Source organism: Sinohyriopsis cumingii, chromosome 9 (genome assembly GCF_028554795.1).
Source record: "Sinohyriopsis cumingii isolate HCF-2022 chromosome 9, ASM2855479v2, whole genome shotgun sequence".
NCBI lineage: Eukaryota > Metazoa > Mollusca > Bivalvia > Unionida > Unionidae > Sinohyriopsis > Sinohyriopsis cumingii.
In genome coordinates, this window is record NC_142969.1 from 115835617 (window position 1) to 115853692 (window position 18076).

At 35.7% G+C, this 18076-nt stretch overlaps 1 protein-coding gene across 1 annotated transcript in view; it reads right to left on the bottom strand.

The window, feature by feature from the left end:
- LOC149792517 (uncharacterized) overlaps window positions 1-18076 on the bottom strand; it is a 155811-nt gene that overhangs the window by 9750 nt on the left and 127985 nt on the right. Inside the window, exons 30-31 of the mRNA XM_089971138.1 lie at window positions 14026-14122; window positions 13541-13648 (exon numbers count right to left, since the gene is read on the bottom strand). Of these exons, the coding sequence (XP_089827264.1) occupies window positions 13541-13648; window positions 14026-14122 (205 nt within the window). The remainder of the gene's footprint in view (window positions 1-13540; window positions 13649-14025; window positions 14123-18076) is intronic.

The window sequence follows — 18076 nt, forward strand, 5'->3', positions numbered from 1 at the left end:
TAATGTTAGCATGAGGTAATGTCTATGTGGTGTAATGTAAGCATGAGGTAATGTCTATGTGGTGTAATGTAAGCATGAGGTAATGTCTGTGTGGTGTAATGTAAGCATGAGGTAATGTCTGTGTGGTGTAATGTAAGCATGAGGTAATGTCTGTGTGGTGTAATGTAAGCATGAGGTAATGTCTGTGTGGTGTAATGTAAGCATGAGGTAATGTCTGTGTGGTGTAATGTAAGCATGAGGTAATGTCTGTGTGGTGTAATGTAAGCATGAGGTAATGTTTGTGTGGTGTAATGTAAGCATAATGTAATGTCTATGTGGTGTAATGTAAGCATGAGGTAATGTCTGTGTGGTGTAATGTAAGCATGAGGTAATGTCTGTGTGGTGTAATGTAAGCATGAGGTAATGTCTGTGTGGTGTAATGTAAGCATGAGGTAATGTTTGTGTGGTGTAATGTAAGCATAATGTAATGTCTATGTGGTGTAATGTAAGCATGAGGTAATGTCTGTGTGGTGTAATGTAAGCATGAGGTAATGTTTGTGTGGTGTAATGTAAGCATAATGTAATGTCTATGTGGTGTAATGTAAGCATAATGTAATGTCTATGTGGTGTAATGTAAGCATGAGGTAATGTCTGTGTGGTGTAATGTAAGCATGAGGTAATGTCTGTGTGGTGTAATGTAAGCATAATGTAATGTCTGTGTGGTGTAATGTAAGCATGAGGTAATGTCTGTGTGGTGTAATGTAAGCATGAGGTAATGTCTGTGTGGTGTAATGTAAGCATGAGGTAATGTCTGTGTGGTGTAATGTAAGCATGAGGTAATGTCTATGTGGTGTAATGTAAGCATGAGGTAATGTCTGTGTGGTGTAATGTAAGCATGAGGTAATGTTTGTGTGGTGTAATGTAAGCATAATGTAATGTCTATGTGGTGTAATGTAAGCATGAGGTAATGTCTGTGTGGTGTAATGTAAGCATGAGGTAATGTCTGTGTGGTGTAATGTAAGTATGAGGTAATGTTTGTGTGGTGTAATGTAAGCATAATGTAATGTCTATGTGGTGTAATGTAAGCATAATGTAATGTCTATGTGGTGTAATGTAAGCATGAGGTAATGTCTGTGTGGTGTAATGTAAGCATGAGGTAATGTTTGTGTGGTGTAATGTAAGCATGAGGTAATGTCTATGTGGTGTAATGTAAGCATGAGGTAATGTCTGTGTGGTGTAATGTAAGCATGAGGTAATGTCTGTGTGGTGTAATGTAAGCATGAGGTAATGTCTGTGTGGTGTAATGTAAGCATGAGGTAATGTCTGTGTGGTGTAATGTAAGCATGAGGTAATGTCTGTGTGGTGTAATGTAAGCATGAGGTAATGTCTGTGTTGTGTAATGTAAGCATGAGGTAATGTCTGTGTTGTGTAATGTAAGCATGAGGTAATGTTTGTGTGGTGTAATGTAAGCATGAGGTAATGTCTGTGTGGTGTAATGTAAGCATGAGGTAATGTCTGTGTGGTGTAATGTAAGCATGAGGTAATGTCTATGTGGTGTAATGTAAGCATGAGGTAATGTCTGTGTGGTGTAATGTAAGCACGATGTAATGTATGTGTGGTGTTAAAGCATGAGGTAATGCCTGTGTAGGATAATGACTGTGTTATAATGCTGGGTAATGTATTGTAATGTATGCTTTGTTGTTGTTATAGGGTTTAACGCCATTTTTCAGCACAAGATAGGCTATACATGGCGGCCAGTAAAATTGGTGGAAGAAGAACCCTGGAAAACCCAGGGAAGAACCAGCAACCCACGAGAGGCTACTGGCAGGCTTTCCCATGTACCCACGCTAGCTGAGCCTTCGACTCGAACCCACGCAGACAGAGGTGAGATAGCAGTGATCCAGAACAGTGAGCGCTTTAAACCACTCGGCCACTCAGGGCCCCTGTAATGTATGCAGTGGGTAATATGTGTAGTAATTTGTTTGGGGTAATGTCTGAATGTGGTATAGCTGGGTACCACAAAAAATTGTGTACGGTGCTATTTCTCAACATACTGTAATACATCCCACAGTATACTGCAATTATATTATGGATCTACAATTCTTGAGCAGCGACCTGACACATTTTTGTTTAATTTCCATCTGTCAATACCTGGAAAAAATATCTTGCTCTGATTTAAAGGAAAATAACACACAGTTATATCCATTTTACTATTTGGAAAAATATGAATTATCCTGAGATAAAAAAAGCAAAAAATTTCAGCTCAAAAGAAAATTCCCCAAAAATTAAATGGTCAGTACCTTAGAGATGATGAATTTGCTTTGTGTATGTTAACTGCTTTTCAGGTTGCAATCTAAAACTGTCACTGAAGTGGGATGATTAAGCTTCCACTATGGCTGATATTGTGAAAGACACTGAGCCATCTGATAAAAATTAAAGTGTTGATACTGAAGCCTACAAAATAATATGCAAGGAAACTTTGAGCGGGATGCCAACACCCAGGCAAGATATTTATCAGAGAGAGCCAGTAAACATAAAATACTTACTTAACAAAAGATATATTTAGTGGTCTTCTGAAATTACTTGATGACCACCTTTTGTTTGCTGCACAGATGGTAACTGGTTCTTACCTGTGAAACCTGGTTGTGTTATTAGAACTAAAGAACCATCTGATCTGAAGTGGAGATAGTTTGGATCCACTGAAAAGGCATTTAACTCACTAACCCTGCATGCAAAGACTTGTGGTTTCAGAAAGCATGTCTGTAAGATATCAGCTTAAAAGAAGTTCTGGTTAAGAGTTTGAGATTCTCTGAATTGAGCTATGTCAAAACCAATGAAAAATTCGACTTTGGAAAACATGCAAGTGACTTGAGCCTCTTTGAGTCCAAGCTAGCCTGCAGGTCAGACAGATCCTTGTTGCAAAGTAAACCTTTAAGCCAGAAGAGTTTTCCTTTCAAAATGTGAGCTGGTTCCTGTCACTCATTCATATCTTTTAATTACTAAATCATTATTTATGTTATTCTGGAACAAAAAAATTTCTATTTTTTTTCACACCTTGCTTTAAATATAGTATATTTAAGGTACAGACTTAATGTGATCATGTGAATGTGAACAGACTTGTACAAGCATGACACTTTAATTACTAATTCAACACAAACAAGCCTTAAACATATGATTAGTAGTAATTAGGAAAGGATTAAAGATGTTAATGGATTGTTGGGTTTAACTCCATTTTTCAGCACATGATAGGCTATACATGGTGGACAGCATATTTGGTGAAGGAAGAACTTAGGTAGACCCCAGGAAGAACCACTGACCCAAAGGAAGCTAGTGGAAATCTTCTTTAGATATATACGATGGTCAAGCTGAGTCTCGAACTGATGTGGACAGGGGTGAGATGTGTGCAATCTGTAACGATTAACACCTTAGACCACTTGGCCATCTGGGGTTATGAAGGCAATTTTTGAGAACTTCCAAAATGAAGCCTTGTTAGCAGCAATTTTGAGCAGTTCTGGCAGGCAGTGAGCAAACTGAATCTACCCACAGACAGGAATCAATTTAAACTTCTTGGTGGACTCAAGTAAGTTGTATAATACTACCACATTCCAATGCAGGCACTGAAAGAACATTTTCTCTTTATGAAAATTCAGGGTTACTCCAGAGGAAACCTGGATCCAAACATGATGATACATCATTTCTATGTGTTGAGATCAACAGTGCAGTCTGCGACAAATACAATCCAGGAATGCTAAAAATTTGGCTGATGAAATTCCTCCTGATTTGAAGTAAAATCTCCTGATCAAATTTAGCAAATCTCATAATCTGTCCTAAGCTAACCTCTTTCTTCTGTCACATGTGTGTTGTCATGGCCTGTTTGCTTTACAATAATGCCTGAATGTGTCAGACATTATCAGGCAATATATACTTAAGAGCCAGATAAAAATGTTAGCCATCTGAAAGATGTGGGTTTCCATAGGGACAATGTTATTCCTGAATATTAGCCAATTTCCTCTGTAGCCTTTAAATGTGGAGGGCCTTCTTGCTTGTGAGATTCACTCCACAACTGAAGGTTCAAGCTCTTTTCTATGCTAGGTTCTTCTTACTCATCTTACAAGATCGAGGTGTAAAGAAGATGTAGGAGATGATGTATCTGAGTGACTTTGTAAGTCTCATCCATGATTTTCTGAATGACTCTTGTTATCAGAACAGTTGCAGCAAAGACGTAGACTGAAATCCCTTGCGCTTGCAAACTCTCTCCACCACACATATGGAAAGCAACAATGTGACTGGGTAGGAGCTGTTGGAATCTCTATCATTGAAGGGGGCCATGAAAGAAGAGAGGGCCAGACAAACTAAATCTGAAGCCCCTTTGAAACTAATCTGATCACCCATCACCCATTCATTGTTAGAGAAATGCTGATCAAGCAAGACAGAAAGGAGCAGACTAGTAGATACCCTGTAGGCAATGAGATTACCGGCTCATTGGCAATTGTTGGGATTCTTGGTGAAAGAGAAACTTCATTTCCTTCCTCCATATTAAATTACCTCCTAATCTGTGCTGTTTGAAGCCTTGTCATATTGGAGTTTGCTCTTGATGAGATGAATACTGCTACCTATATCTCAGCATCTACTTTTCAGAAGAAACTGTCGGAGATGAAAAGGTGGGAGAGTAGGTAAGACAAGCTGGAAGGGTACCTCATTTTGTCCAAAAGACAGCCAAAAATCTTGCCAATTTTGCTGACTGCACAAGAAGATAAAATGATTGACATTCTCATCCTTAACATCTACTCAAGCATGAACTTTGTATTTGCGGCTTTAGATGGAGGAGATGGGCAATGAAACAGAGTTAAGATTTTATGTATTTCTTCCACCACAGCCTTCAAATTAAATTCCAAAATCTCCATGGTAAAATCATCATGAATCATCAGAGCAGGGTTTTCGCTGTCATCACTGCATGTGTTGACCTCTCATTGCATGTGTTGACTTCTCACTGCATGCATTGATCTCATCTGGAAAAGCTTTCATATCTGTGTACAACATTCCAAGTAGCATGGAAGTAGTCATCACATTGTGTGTCCTTCGAAGTAGGATAATATTCCCTAGCAGATGAGTCAATAAAGTTGGACCTGCCATCTGTACTGGAGGCTGGGCATGTTTTGCCTTTCGTCAAAATTGCTCAAATTCTGTGGTTTTGGAGAGAAGTTGTTAAAGTAATGGTGGCCATATCTGATAGTGGATCAACAACATTTGTATTAATCTCACTGCCATATTTTGTCTAATTCTGTTGAATGGTTTTTGATAAGTTTTCCTTTCAAGATTTTGTCAGTCTCTAGTAATGGCTGCTACTGGTATATCTAATAGTGTTTTTTGAGATGATGTTTTTATATTTGTAGTAATGGTATCCACACAAGATGATGAATTGGCACCCAATGAACAAATCTTAATGGCTTTGATATCACCATGTTTTCTGTAAAATCATGTGCAAATTGGTCAAGAGGATTTCAAGAAAAATTTGAAAATAACAATTATGACTGGACTGTGGACAAAACTTGACACATGACCATACCATAAGCTGAAAATACGAGATGAGCTATATAAAAATAATCACTAAAACACAGAAAATAACTACTGTGTTATCTACATTAATATACCAATGCTGCACACACACACACACACATATATATATATATATATATATATATATATATATATATATATATATATATAAAACTGGGGTAACATCTTATCACCTCATAACAATGTCATGAAATCATGCAAAGGGAAGGCCATCTTCGCTAGACAAGGTTCCGATATGTAGTCCTTGCCAGATCGATCAGATATTTCTATGCTTCAGGTCTGTGAATTTGACTGGATGTGCATGCAAACCACTATATCCAATCAAAATAAAATTCTTCAAATATGAACACTAATCCTAGATGATCTAGATAAAGTAAACACACAAATGGAATGGACTCATAAATAAGCAACTTTCCACTGACAATCCGTGTTTATACAAATACATCCATTCCCTCAAATATGCCTGTAATGGCTTCTCTCTGGTACGTAGCCATACTTTTGATGTTCAACTTACAAGGTATCCTTTTGAAGTTAACTGCCTCCACCATTTTCGGATGATGTACAATGCACTGCTGTTACAAGTTATTGGTTAGCCAACACTGCATGCTAAGGGAGGTAACTCATGAAATCCAACATGTTGCTAAGACAAAGCACTGAAATATCTGATCAATCAGGCAAGGTGTAGATAGGGTTAACATACAGGAACCTTAGCTAGCAAAGATGAGTGAAGGCATAAAGATTGAGGAATCTGAATGTATTTCAAAGTCATTTCACTACAGTTAATTTGCAGTCTGGTCAATAAAATCAGCATTTTTCATGCAATAAACAGAATCTTAGGGCTGTTCCAGTAAAACATATACCCCCCAGAGGGAAGGCACTTTCAAATTCAACCAACCCACAACAGAAGCAATTTAAAAAAATTATGATCCACCGTCAGATGTGTTTTAATCGAGAAACACTGCCCCCTACAGAAGTACATTTTAAACATAATTTCTGGCTATGGGTTAGTGGGCAGTAGAAGCGATTTTAATATTGGGTTGGGGACAGAAGCGATTTAAATGACAGCTGGCTGGAGGTAATCTACTGAATTCATATACATCATATAAACTACTGCATATTTTTATTTATATTCATTCATTATAATCAGTCTTTTGTCCTTTTGTTTGTTTTTCTGTCAGCCAAGTATGTCTCTGATACTGTGAAATCACAGATTTTCATGGTGGCTTATTATTTGTAGATGTCATTGATCAGTTCCTTAATACCTACTAATTTAACATCCATGAATACAGATTTTATAATAGATATTTCCATTCTAATACAGAAATCATGAATTTGTATCCTTACTAAACTCTGTGTTTCCTAAAGTGATATATATGTCTTGCTATTTTTCTTTGTTCTCAGGCATGCTGCTTTTGATTAGAATAATAGTTAAATCTTGTATTGCTTTAAATGTGTGGTCAGATTCTATGATTCATTGTTATTATTTTTTCCAATATATGTTTTGGTAAACTTTTATGATTTGTCAGAGAAGAAATAACAATGATACCTGTGGAAGTGATGTTGCATCATTTGTCTACTTTTACACTATATCATTTCTTGTAAGAACATCTTTTTCAGTTACTGATGTCTTATTTTTACGCCTTGTTGCAAGACTAAAATAAAGTTATAACAAAATATAGCAAGTCAAACATTTTTATATCATAGATTTTAAAAAAATGGATGTAAGTCAAGGAATCATTTTTCCCAGAGCACTCATAAAATCAATGTCATTGCAATTAACTGCATTGTCAACAGCAGCATCATCACTGATTGCCTAGCAGTAACATTATGCACTTTCAATCCAGTTGTCACAGGTTCCATCTCCCACTTCTAGTCTTTCATATGAGACTTATACCTATGGCCTGAGGGGCTTTCATGGCAGAGTGGTATAAGATGCTTGTCTTGTGATACAGATCTGAGGGGCTTCCATGGCAGTGGTACAAGATGCTTGTCATGTGATTACTTGCCTCCAATGTGCTAATGAGAATGTTGCCAGTTACTTGTGGAAGGTCAGTGGTTCTACATAAGTGGTGTTTGGTGTCTCAAAAGGACTTGGATTTTCTTCAGCAGTAAAACTGGCTGCCATATATAGATTCTCTTCATCTGAAAATGGTGTAAGGCCATAGTGATCTACTGAAACCCCGAGAGCTCATGTCTAAATGGCTTCAGCTGTTGGAGATAAACATCAAATCAACAGAGGCTCCATGTGCCCAAGTGTACTAAGGTGCCTGCTTTTACATCACTTAAACATCTCACAGAGTGAGTTTGTGTCACAGATCAACCAATTTAGGTTGGTGGTCTTTCGGGGTCCTTCCTCCACTTTATATATTGTTAAAAAATCACCAAAAAACCCAAAATCAAACCACACTGAATCAACCAACTAATCAACTGTAGCAACAGCAGCAAAGGTACTAGTCAATCATTTTTGCCACAGCTGTACGAGTTTACAACTTTTGACTCAAGTAATTTTTGTAGACCATAGAATATCATCAATTATGCCTTTCTGACAGTTACCTAAAAGTCATCATCAGTTGGTGCAAACGGATTTTTCATGGTGAGCATATGAGATGGAAAAGTCTTGAGCAATCCTGCATCACACACTGCTGAAAAGTTTACATTTTAGCTCACTTAAATTTTCTCTTAACAATGTTCATTGTTCCAACTAGAACTGTTATAACTTATTCAAGCTACATTCACCAATATCTGATGATATGCATCTGTAATAAATATTTGGAACAAAGTATGAGAATGCATCAATGTTTTTCAATGATGCATTTGAATTGAGCAACAACTACAATCAAAAAACCAAGAAATAAAATTATTCACATCTCTCAGGCAGAAGTAGGGTATAATCATAATCTGCCAAAAGATTTTTAATTTTTTAAATTTGCCAAATATTTTTTCCAACCATACTGATTTAGTGGACATATCACCAGAATGGACAGAAACAGACCAGAAGGTTAAAATCAATTTGATACAGCTTTTAAGTAACTAAATTCATATTGGTTTAGTTAACTGTACACCCTTTATTGTCTTCCTTTTGATGAAATTTCTTACTGAAGCTAAGAAAATAATGTTGCACACATAAAAAGGAGGCACACTTCTACTCATTATTGTTTTTATTATACTTCTCCATTCCAGCCTGTTCTAATGATCTTCTCCCCCCACATACTGTTTGTCTTGTTTATGATATGTATCTAAATTTCTCACTTACTTTTCCTACTACTATACAAGTGTTCTGTGAATATGCATATCAGTGTGAAACACAATGGGGAGACTAAATTCAAGATTAAAAACCTATACATTTCTAGATATATTCTGCTTGGATTCCATATTTCTGCACAAAACTCAAGAGTTCAGGACTCTGCACTAATTCAGTTCCCACTGTAAATTTGTGCAAACACCACGATATTAAAATTTAGTAACTTAAAATTTTGAGTGCTCATGATTAAATTTATATCAGTATAGACACATCTATGGCGACAGCTTTAGTGAAGAAAACAACCCATAACAGCCGCACCATTTTCTGGATCTATACAAATTTGAAATGTGTGCTTTCAATACTGCACCAAAGAGTCAGCTGCTGATTTCAGTAATGAGTCGTCCAAACTCAGGTCTGTAAAGGGATGGAAATTATGTTAATAAAACAATGTCCCTCACTTTTTTCGGTTACAAGTAGGACAAGCTCTCAAAAGATTGTTTTTACTAAAATCTTACTTTCATTATCAACCAATCAGGGACAGTCAAACAGATATATACTCTATTTTATCTTCACTGATTTATAGTATGGTTCTCGTTCTTTCACATCTATAGTAATGGGAGTCCTTGAATAACTCAATGGTTGTAAGCCTTTTTCGACCATGCTGAATGGACACACTGTAAGATAATGTTCAAGTAACAGAAATACCATGGGATAACCAGAGACCAATAAAATTGAATAATCAAGTTATCTCCTCTGCAGGGATGCTGCCAGGATTTCAGGATGTACTCTTAAGTTTTGTGTGTGTGTGATCTCCAATGAGGAAGTGGTGGTGGTGGGAATAGCCATTGTTAAATATCTCCATAACACTTAAATATCTGTCACTCTTTCTTACTGTTCCACTCTGTTACAGCTCTAATGAAATCAAAATTCTCGAAGAGATGTCATCTCTAGTTGTATAGCGATTATTACTGTGAGGTCATTGGGCATGGTCACGTGGTTGTGGTGGGGTCATGGTTGGGATGGCATAAAGACTATAGGCTTACTCCATATTTGACAGCTAATTATGATGTTGTCAAAAGAATTTAAAAATTTCTAGCAATTCAGTTGGACTCGGATACTTGATTCATAATCAATGAACAGGTTCTAAAATTGATGTGTTTATTTTGGAGCTATGTTCCTCCATCACATTCAAGATTTGGATATACCAAAGGTGAAATTGGTACAGTTGCATCCTAAACTACTATCGTGGCTACTTCAAATATTATTTAATGTGAGACTTTAATGCAAGAACTCGTAGCTTCAGTGATTTTTGGGTTTAAAAAAATTAATTTCTTCTCAAACAACTAAATTTGGTGCAGATTACATTGTTTTTTAATGATACGGTGAGAAGTCTTGATGTGTAAAAATTGCACAAGAAATGAACATCAGATCAGAAAATTACTACCACTGGGAAAATACTGATAGGAATATACAGAAATAATGATATAATTATTTAAGTAGAATATGTGGTGACAATACGAGTGCTAGTTCTACAACTTTGTGCAAAATACATCTTGTACAACTATTCTGTTGTTTCTAACAGCACTGTAATATGGCAATAACTTCTGTCCACTTTTTGGGGGCACCGAGTGGCCGAGTGGTCTAAAGTGCTCTTCGTTACGGATCACTGCCATCTCACCTCTGCCTGTGTCAGTTCGAGTCTAAGATTCAGCCAATGTGGGTATGTGAGAAAGCTTGCCAGTAGCTTCTCGTGGGTCGGTGGTTCTTTCCGTGGTTTTCCCGGGTTCTTCCTCCACCATTAATACTGGCCGCCATATATAGTCTATTGTGTGCTGTAAAATGGCGTTAAACCCCACAACAACAACAACAAAATCTGTCCACTTTTTACTTTAATCCATTGCAAATTAATAGTTTTAGATTTTACAGCACTAAGCACATTTTACCTTTTGACAATAACACATCATTATAAATATTTAGATTGCAAGAAAATAGAAGTTACAATTTTATTAAAAGCTGGTACCAGTAAAACTAAAGGATTTGATTAAAAAAAAAAGAATCAGGATGAACAGATTAGTAGTGTAGTAAAAAATCCATATATCAGAATGACATCAAGTATTTTTTCATCAATTTCATCATCAGTTAATGATACTGTTTAAAAATGTATTATACTAGATAATATACTTTTTTAGTTATCCATTTTGCAAATACAAATACCAGATGATGGCTTGGAACTAAGTGCCAAACGGTCTGCAGAAAATACCACCATAATCTATATATATGGAAGAACCAAACATAAACAGGTCAAATTTTATCCATCTTGCTTTGAGTTTACACAGATCAGTCAGTCTCTTATGTTTAATGTCATTTAATTTTTGCACATAGAGAGCATGTACTTTATTATTCATACATATGCATATGATCCAAAAGTTTGTCTTTTTATTCTTTTGTTGCTCAGTGGTTCTGCCAGCTTGAGATCTACACACACTTAATTATGTTGTATGGGGATTCTCTGATGTTCCCTACGAGCATAAACTTGTTAATTGTTTCTGAATTTAATATGATCCTCGTCTTTGGTGTAAAAATATTATTCTGTGCTGTGAACTCCTTTCATTGCCTGCTGTCTGAAACGCATATGCATAACTAGCTTGGACAGGTTAGTATTTTATTGTTGTGCAATTTTCAACATCTCACATGTATGGCCCCATGGGCATTCTCTCTTGGATATCTCTGTCCCAGAAAGAAAAGTTTTGAACCAGAGGTCTCATTAGGATTTTAAAACTAAGTGTCCATGGCTCCCATTTTGATAAAAATATGAGTCCCATCAGGAAAAGTTGCAGTCCCCTCTCAGAAGACTATGCCAATTATAGTAACTATTGGTTGCCATAGAGTTTAATTTCTTCATTCTTTATAACACTGCCATATTTATAACACTGACATAGCTCTTGCTTGTCCATCAGAGTGAGTCTGAATTTTTTCAATCCAAGGAAGGTCTTATTCAAAGCACTAAGCTAGGCATCACACACTTTCATACACTTGGCTAATGTCCCTTTCAAATTATCAGTTCTAGCAACTGTAGCCCTCTCCTGAATCTCACAATCTTCCTCAGTTTGCCGTTGAACCCCAAAATACTCATTCAAGTCTATGTCTCAACATGTCATGATTCCGAGGTCACGTGCACTGCTTATTCCGTTACACTCGGAAATGAACACAAGAATGAAAGCTAAAGTTGTTTATTTGATGTACTGTTATAAATGACCACATGTACATCTCTGAGTATTTCTGCCTCTAAATTCAAGCACTGTAAATATCAGTAGATTTGTCACACCCAGCTGCCAGTCAAAGACTTTGATCTTGCCGCTTAGCTATTGCAGCATGTTCTTTTGATGCACTCTTATAATGGTGACGAGGGGGGGGCTTTCAACCACTAAATTCTGTCATTGTAAATATCATCACAGCTAACTGATCAACACATTTTTCCACTATGCAGGAGACCAAAGCAGGACTGGCAAGTATTTGAATTTTACCGCCCGCCTAAATAAAAAAAAATTGGCATCCAAATACGCGTGATTTTAAGCATTTCTGAGACCTCTGTCAGTTTTCACTAACATGAACCCTGCCAAAGATTCACTTCCTTGAATCAGTGTTTTGCTGCCTCTTATGCCAGATTTTTCACTTCCATAATGCTGTATTAGGGTTTTAAGTCCAACATTCCCATAGTCTGCTTGTTTAGACATGGGTATATTTAATAAATATAACTGGCGTATTGTCCATCCAACATGTACATCGGACTCGCACTCAACATCAATTTTGGGCTCAAAATCACACACTGGTATTTCCAGTGACATTTTTCCAATGTCCAACAGATCGATATACATGAAATTCATTGTCATCATAGCTATCACCAGCCAGTATTTGCCGACTGAAAAACATCGTCTGAAGACAAACCGTGTTGTGATTCAACCATTTTGGTTTCCTGTATGGCCCTTATTGGAAACACGCCTTTGTAAAACTTCCACGATGAAAGTAAGGCTAAAACTCCATAAAATGCCTGTTCCAGGGCCAATGAATGAATCAAATTTCGTTTAACAGCCATTCATGTTGAACCGAAGTATCCAGATATCTGGATGTCGCATGAAGCGTTGTGGGACAGCTGCGGCAGCGCGAATTACGTCGTGAAATGCACTTTTAAAGTTAAAGTTAAAAGTTTAATAAAAATTGCATACTGTGCAAAGAACATTTTTTATATCCGCGGCGTTGACGTAATTTGCCGAACGCGTATCACTGCTTTAAAAGTACGCGAATTTGTACAAAGTACGTGCACTCGCGTGTACTGGCATCATTTTCTGACCCAATGTTTTATTCACGTTAGACGGCTAGGAGGGGGGTAGATGCGAGTTTAAATATATATTCGGGGTTTTTTTTTCTTTCTTCTTTCTGACAAACCCAAAAGCGATTTCTCATTTTGTTAGCACAACCCACAACAGAAGTGATTTTCCTAACCAACCTTCCACTGTCAGAATTAAAATAGTTCGAAACACAACCTCCTATAGAAGTTTTTTTGATGTGCCGTCCCCGGGGGGGATATATGTTTTACTGGAACAGCCCTTACATCTGTGTTTATTTCAAACAAAATTTACCAAATTCATAACATAATTTCTTCAATCTCTTGCAAAGGCTTGTAAAATTATTGGACTGATTTTATGTGAGGTCCATTATATATGGAATGATTAGGTTATAACCTACTCAGTTCAAAGTATTCGTCCTGCCCAATCTCCTTTCTGGCAGCTTCTATAGCATGTTTCAGGGCAAACACTGCCGAACAGCTCATACAGAGTGGAGGTTCCCCACATGCTAAAAATAAAACAATAAACTAACTTTCAATTTTGCTACTGCAAATTATAAGTTTCACAAATTTGGTTACAAATATATATTACTGAGATATTATTTATGTTGATGGCAAAGTAGTAAAGTGTAAATGAACAAATCATGAAATCATATATCTTGTGCTTTGCAGAAGAAAAATATTGAATTTGTGTGAAATTTTAATACAATAAATTTATGTTACTGCTAAAAAATAATGGTCCTTAGTAACAGTGGAAACAAAACTGAACTTCACTGAAATCTGTCAACTTAATGCATGTAAATTGAAATGAAATAGCCATCTGATTTTACCCTGCAATATTCGTTAAAAAATAAACATATTTAACAGTGTATCATGGTGCACCCACCTTTTGCTCTAAGAACTCCAAGAGGATTTGGTGCATTCGTAAGTAGGTGAACCCTGAAGTCTATTGGTATGTCTTTGTGTAGAGGTAGCTTGTATTCCTGAAAACAAGTGGAACTTGGAAGGAAACATTTGTGATAATCTAACATAAATTTTAAGTTTGTAGGGTTAAATGCCATTTTGTAACACATGACATACATGGTGGCCAATATACTGCTTCAGGAAAACCTGGAAAGATACAGAAAAGTACCACCAGCACATAGAAAGCTACTGAAAAGCTTTCTAACATACCTACACTGATTGAGCCAAGACCAAATAGATGTATGAGTAATCTGTAAAAAGTTTAGATGCCTTGAACTACTCAGTTATCTAGAGCCCCACCAATTATAAGTACAGCAAATGGATTAAAATAAAAACTATAAACAGATTTAAGATTAAATAATAGACTCTCTTTTTGTTGACTGCCTTTTACTTAACTACAAAGTCAAAGCAAAAAAACTTCAGCATGAAGCTTTTACTCTAAAAAACATTGAGATTGATCATAATGTTGATGGCAATCCTGTTTGTATTGAATTTAGTAGCATGTCAGCACAATCCTGGTTATGCTGTGTGGATGGCGAACATGTTTGTATTGAATTTAGTAGCATGTCAGCACAATCCTGGTTATGCTGTGTGGATGGCGAACATGTTTGTATTGAATTTAGTAGCATGTCAGCACAGCCCTGGTTATGCTGTGCTGACAACAAGTTTGGTAAACAAATACAATGGGAAAAAACTGCACAAACATTTAGGAACAGAGATATGCAAATATGAAATCTTTCAAGACAAAAAGCAAAGATATTATAATGTTTGAAATTTGATAAAATTGTTAGGAAGATAAATACTTCCAAATAAAAAAGTACATATTTTCTCTGACATCATAAAAGATGCAAGACATAAGATGATAATGCCGTTTTAAAAATTTATGAGATAAACACAGGGTTTAAAGGGTGTGGACAGAAGATTGTGTGAATCATTGGATGCATGTAAAGGTGGCCTGACAAAAAGTTAACATCTGTCCAACATAACTTAAGGCATGAAATTAAACATACTATCATCTAAAATTCGGTACATCAGTGTCAACATACTTGCTCTGCACCTATACGGTCACGAGTTAGATCCTGGTTTTAACACATGCAAAGGTTATGTAGCTGACCAGTCAAGGTTGTTGGTTTTTTACAATTCTAAAATTTTCTCTTAAAGAACACCTTAAATTTAAGCCGTTGAGACCTTTTCCACAAGATATGAAAAATACAAAGTTCTAAATTTCAAAAATCAAGTGTGGAGCTTTATTTATTCCATTTCCAGACCATCTGTAGAAAATTATGTTCTGATATCTTTTGGAAAGATACAAGAAAATGTGTCACAAAAATTAACAGCAACAGCAAGATACGAATATTCTGAAAAATCTGATTTTTTTTAACAATTTAAATTTTTTGAACAATCTGATTATATACAATTATATTCTATTGGCAAGATTTTTTCATGAAATAATACCACACAACCCCACTACAGCACCGTTTATTATAATACGTTTTCTGCTATAAGATGACTGACCCCATTTATTTTACGTGACATTAAAATTACATGCATCATGTGCTTCATAATAAGGTAGTCTTACCGCAAGATGGTATACTCTACGACTAACATGGACAGTGTTATAATTCAGCCAATTCTCCATTTTATTTAAAAAAAGGTGGGGGAGATTTTCCAAATATGCAGAGATTAAATATGGACATAAAGGTAGCGATTGAATATATGATGTTTGATTTTAGTGCACACTGTTGAATTTTCGGCACACTTGAATGAATTTTCATTTTTGAATTTTCGCACACTTGAATGAATTTTCACTGTTGAATTTTCAGCACACTTGAATAAAGTTTCATTGTTTAATTTTCAGCACAAATTTTGAGAAATTACATTAAAACGCACAATTGCATATAAAAAATGAGACCATATGAGGAAGTGCCGTAATAATAATGAGGAAGTGCCGTATTAATAACAAATCTTAGGGTGTTGCCTGTATTTTGGCTCATGTGGAGTTAATTAAGTGTTGTTAATCAAATATTTTGGCATTATTAAATTGTAGTTCAGCATCCAAGTGATGTAAAATAATGTCCAACTATTAACTGACAAAAATATATATTCCTGATCACCATTACCTAATGCAAGCTGATATATACACGGGTGCGACCATTTTACTCTGACGTGGAATTATTGAACTGCACATAACACAAATCACTGCCCAATCTTGAAGATACCACCCAAAAGTCCAATCTTGAAGAGTCCAAAAGTCCAATCTTAAAGTGTCCAAAAGTCCAATCTTAAAGTGTCCAAAAGTACACTTCTTCAATAGTAAAATGATTGTTATTTACATCTATTCAGGTTGCACACTTTCAGAACTATTGGTCCTGGCAGATTTCGGTGTTCCAATCTTACATATATTTTGTCATGTAAATTTAGTGAGCATTAAATGTTACTGAAAATTAGTCTGCGGACTATATTCACTATGCTGACTATATTCACTAAAATATTATGCTAACTATATATTCACTAAAATATTATGCTGACTATATTCACTAAAATATTATGCTGACTATATATTCACTAAAATATTATGCCGACTATATTCTCTAAAATATTATGCTGACTATATTCACTAAAATATTATGCTGACTATATATTCACTAAAATATTATGCTGACTATATATTCACTAAAATATCATGCTGACTATATTCACTAAAATATTATGCTGACTATATATTCACTAAAATATCATGCTGACTATATTCACTAAAATATTATGCTGACTATATATTCACTAAAATATTATGCTGACTATATTCACTAAAATATTATGCTGACTATATTCACTAAAATATTATGCCGACTATATTCACTAAAATATTATACTCACTAAAACTGATTCAGATTACTCCCTATTCTAGACACATACACAAAATTTTGTTTCTCTACAGTATTAAGCAGTTTACCATGTATAAAACTAGATACATGTTATTATGACCATGCCTCAAACACCCACATTTGGTGACAAGATGCTGTACTCACCAAGGTACATTCACACACAAACTATACGCAGAATTCTGAAGTTAACTATACTCTAGAAAATGACCTAATGAAGAACTGAACCAATTAATAAGGGGTATGCATAAGTCGGAGTGACCTAATATGGTTGCTGTTAATGGGCTGAATGCCATTTTTCAGCACAGGATATATATGGTGACCAGTATAACTGGTGAAGGAGGAACACAGGAAAACCCCAGGAAGAACCATCAACCCAGGAAGAATCCATTTTGTAAAGCTGTGCTATATTCACAAAGACCTAAAGTTAAATGACTCTGCAGCCAACAACACTGGAGAAACTTACCTACATGCTATAATATACCAAATTCAAAATGGCATCAAATAAAGGTCATAGTGACTTGATTTTTGGTAAGTTCGTGTGTTATACATACAAACTCCCTCTTTGGTCATTAAATCCAGACATATTTTTTCTTTTATGATTTATAGCACAGCAACATGCTAAAGATAACATTTTGCTGATGTAATTAGAGTAAAGTGACTTCCCCAAGGACAAACCTCAGTAGCTGATCTGATTGTGGGAATCAAACCCATTCCATTTTGATCACAAACCCAATGTCTTAACCACTGCTACTGGGGCTTCCAATAAACTAACCAAAACATAACTTGTAGCAAAAGGGTGTGTGTGTATCTGTCTATATGTATGCATGAATATATTCACGTGTGTGTTATGGATTATGTGCCGAGTTAACGAATGTTCCAGCATTTTACTGGCTCAGTGAGATTTGACTTTCAGAATAGGATTGTTTGTTGTTAATGACCATGCTCTTGTGAAAGGGAATAATGTGATTCAAATTATTTTATAAATTATTGTGAATCAAAAATTGTGTATCTGAAAAGTGAATGGGCACTATATAATGACCATACACACCATTAATTTGTTTCTGTTGAATTATGCTAATGTTTGTAAGA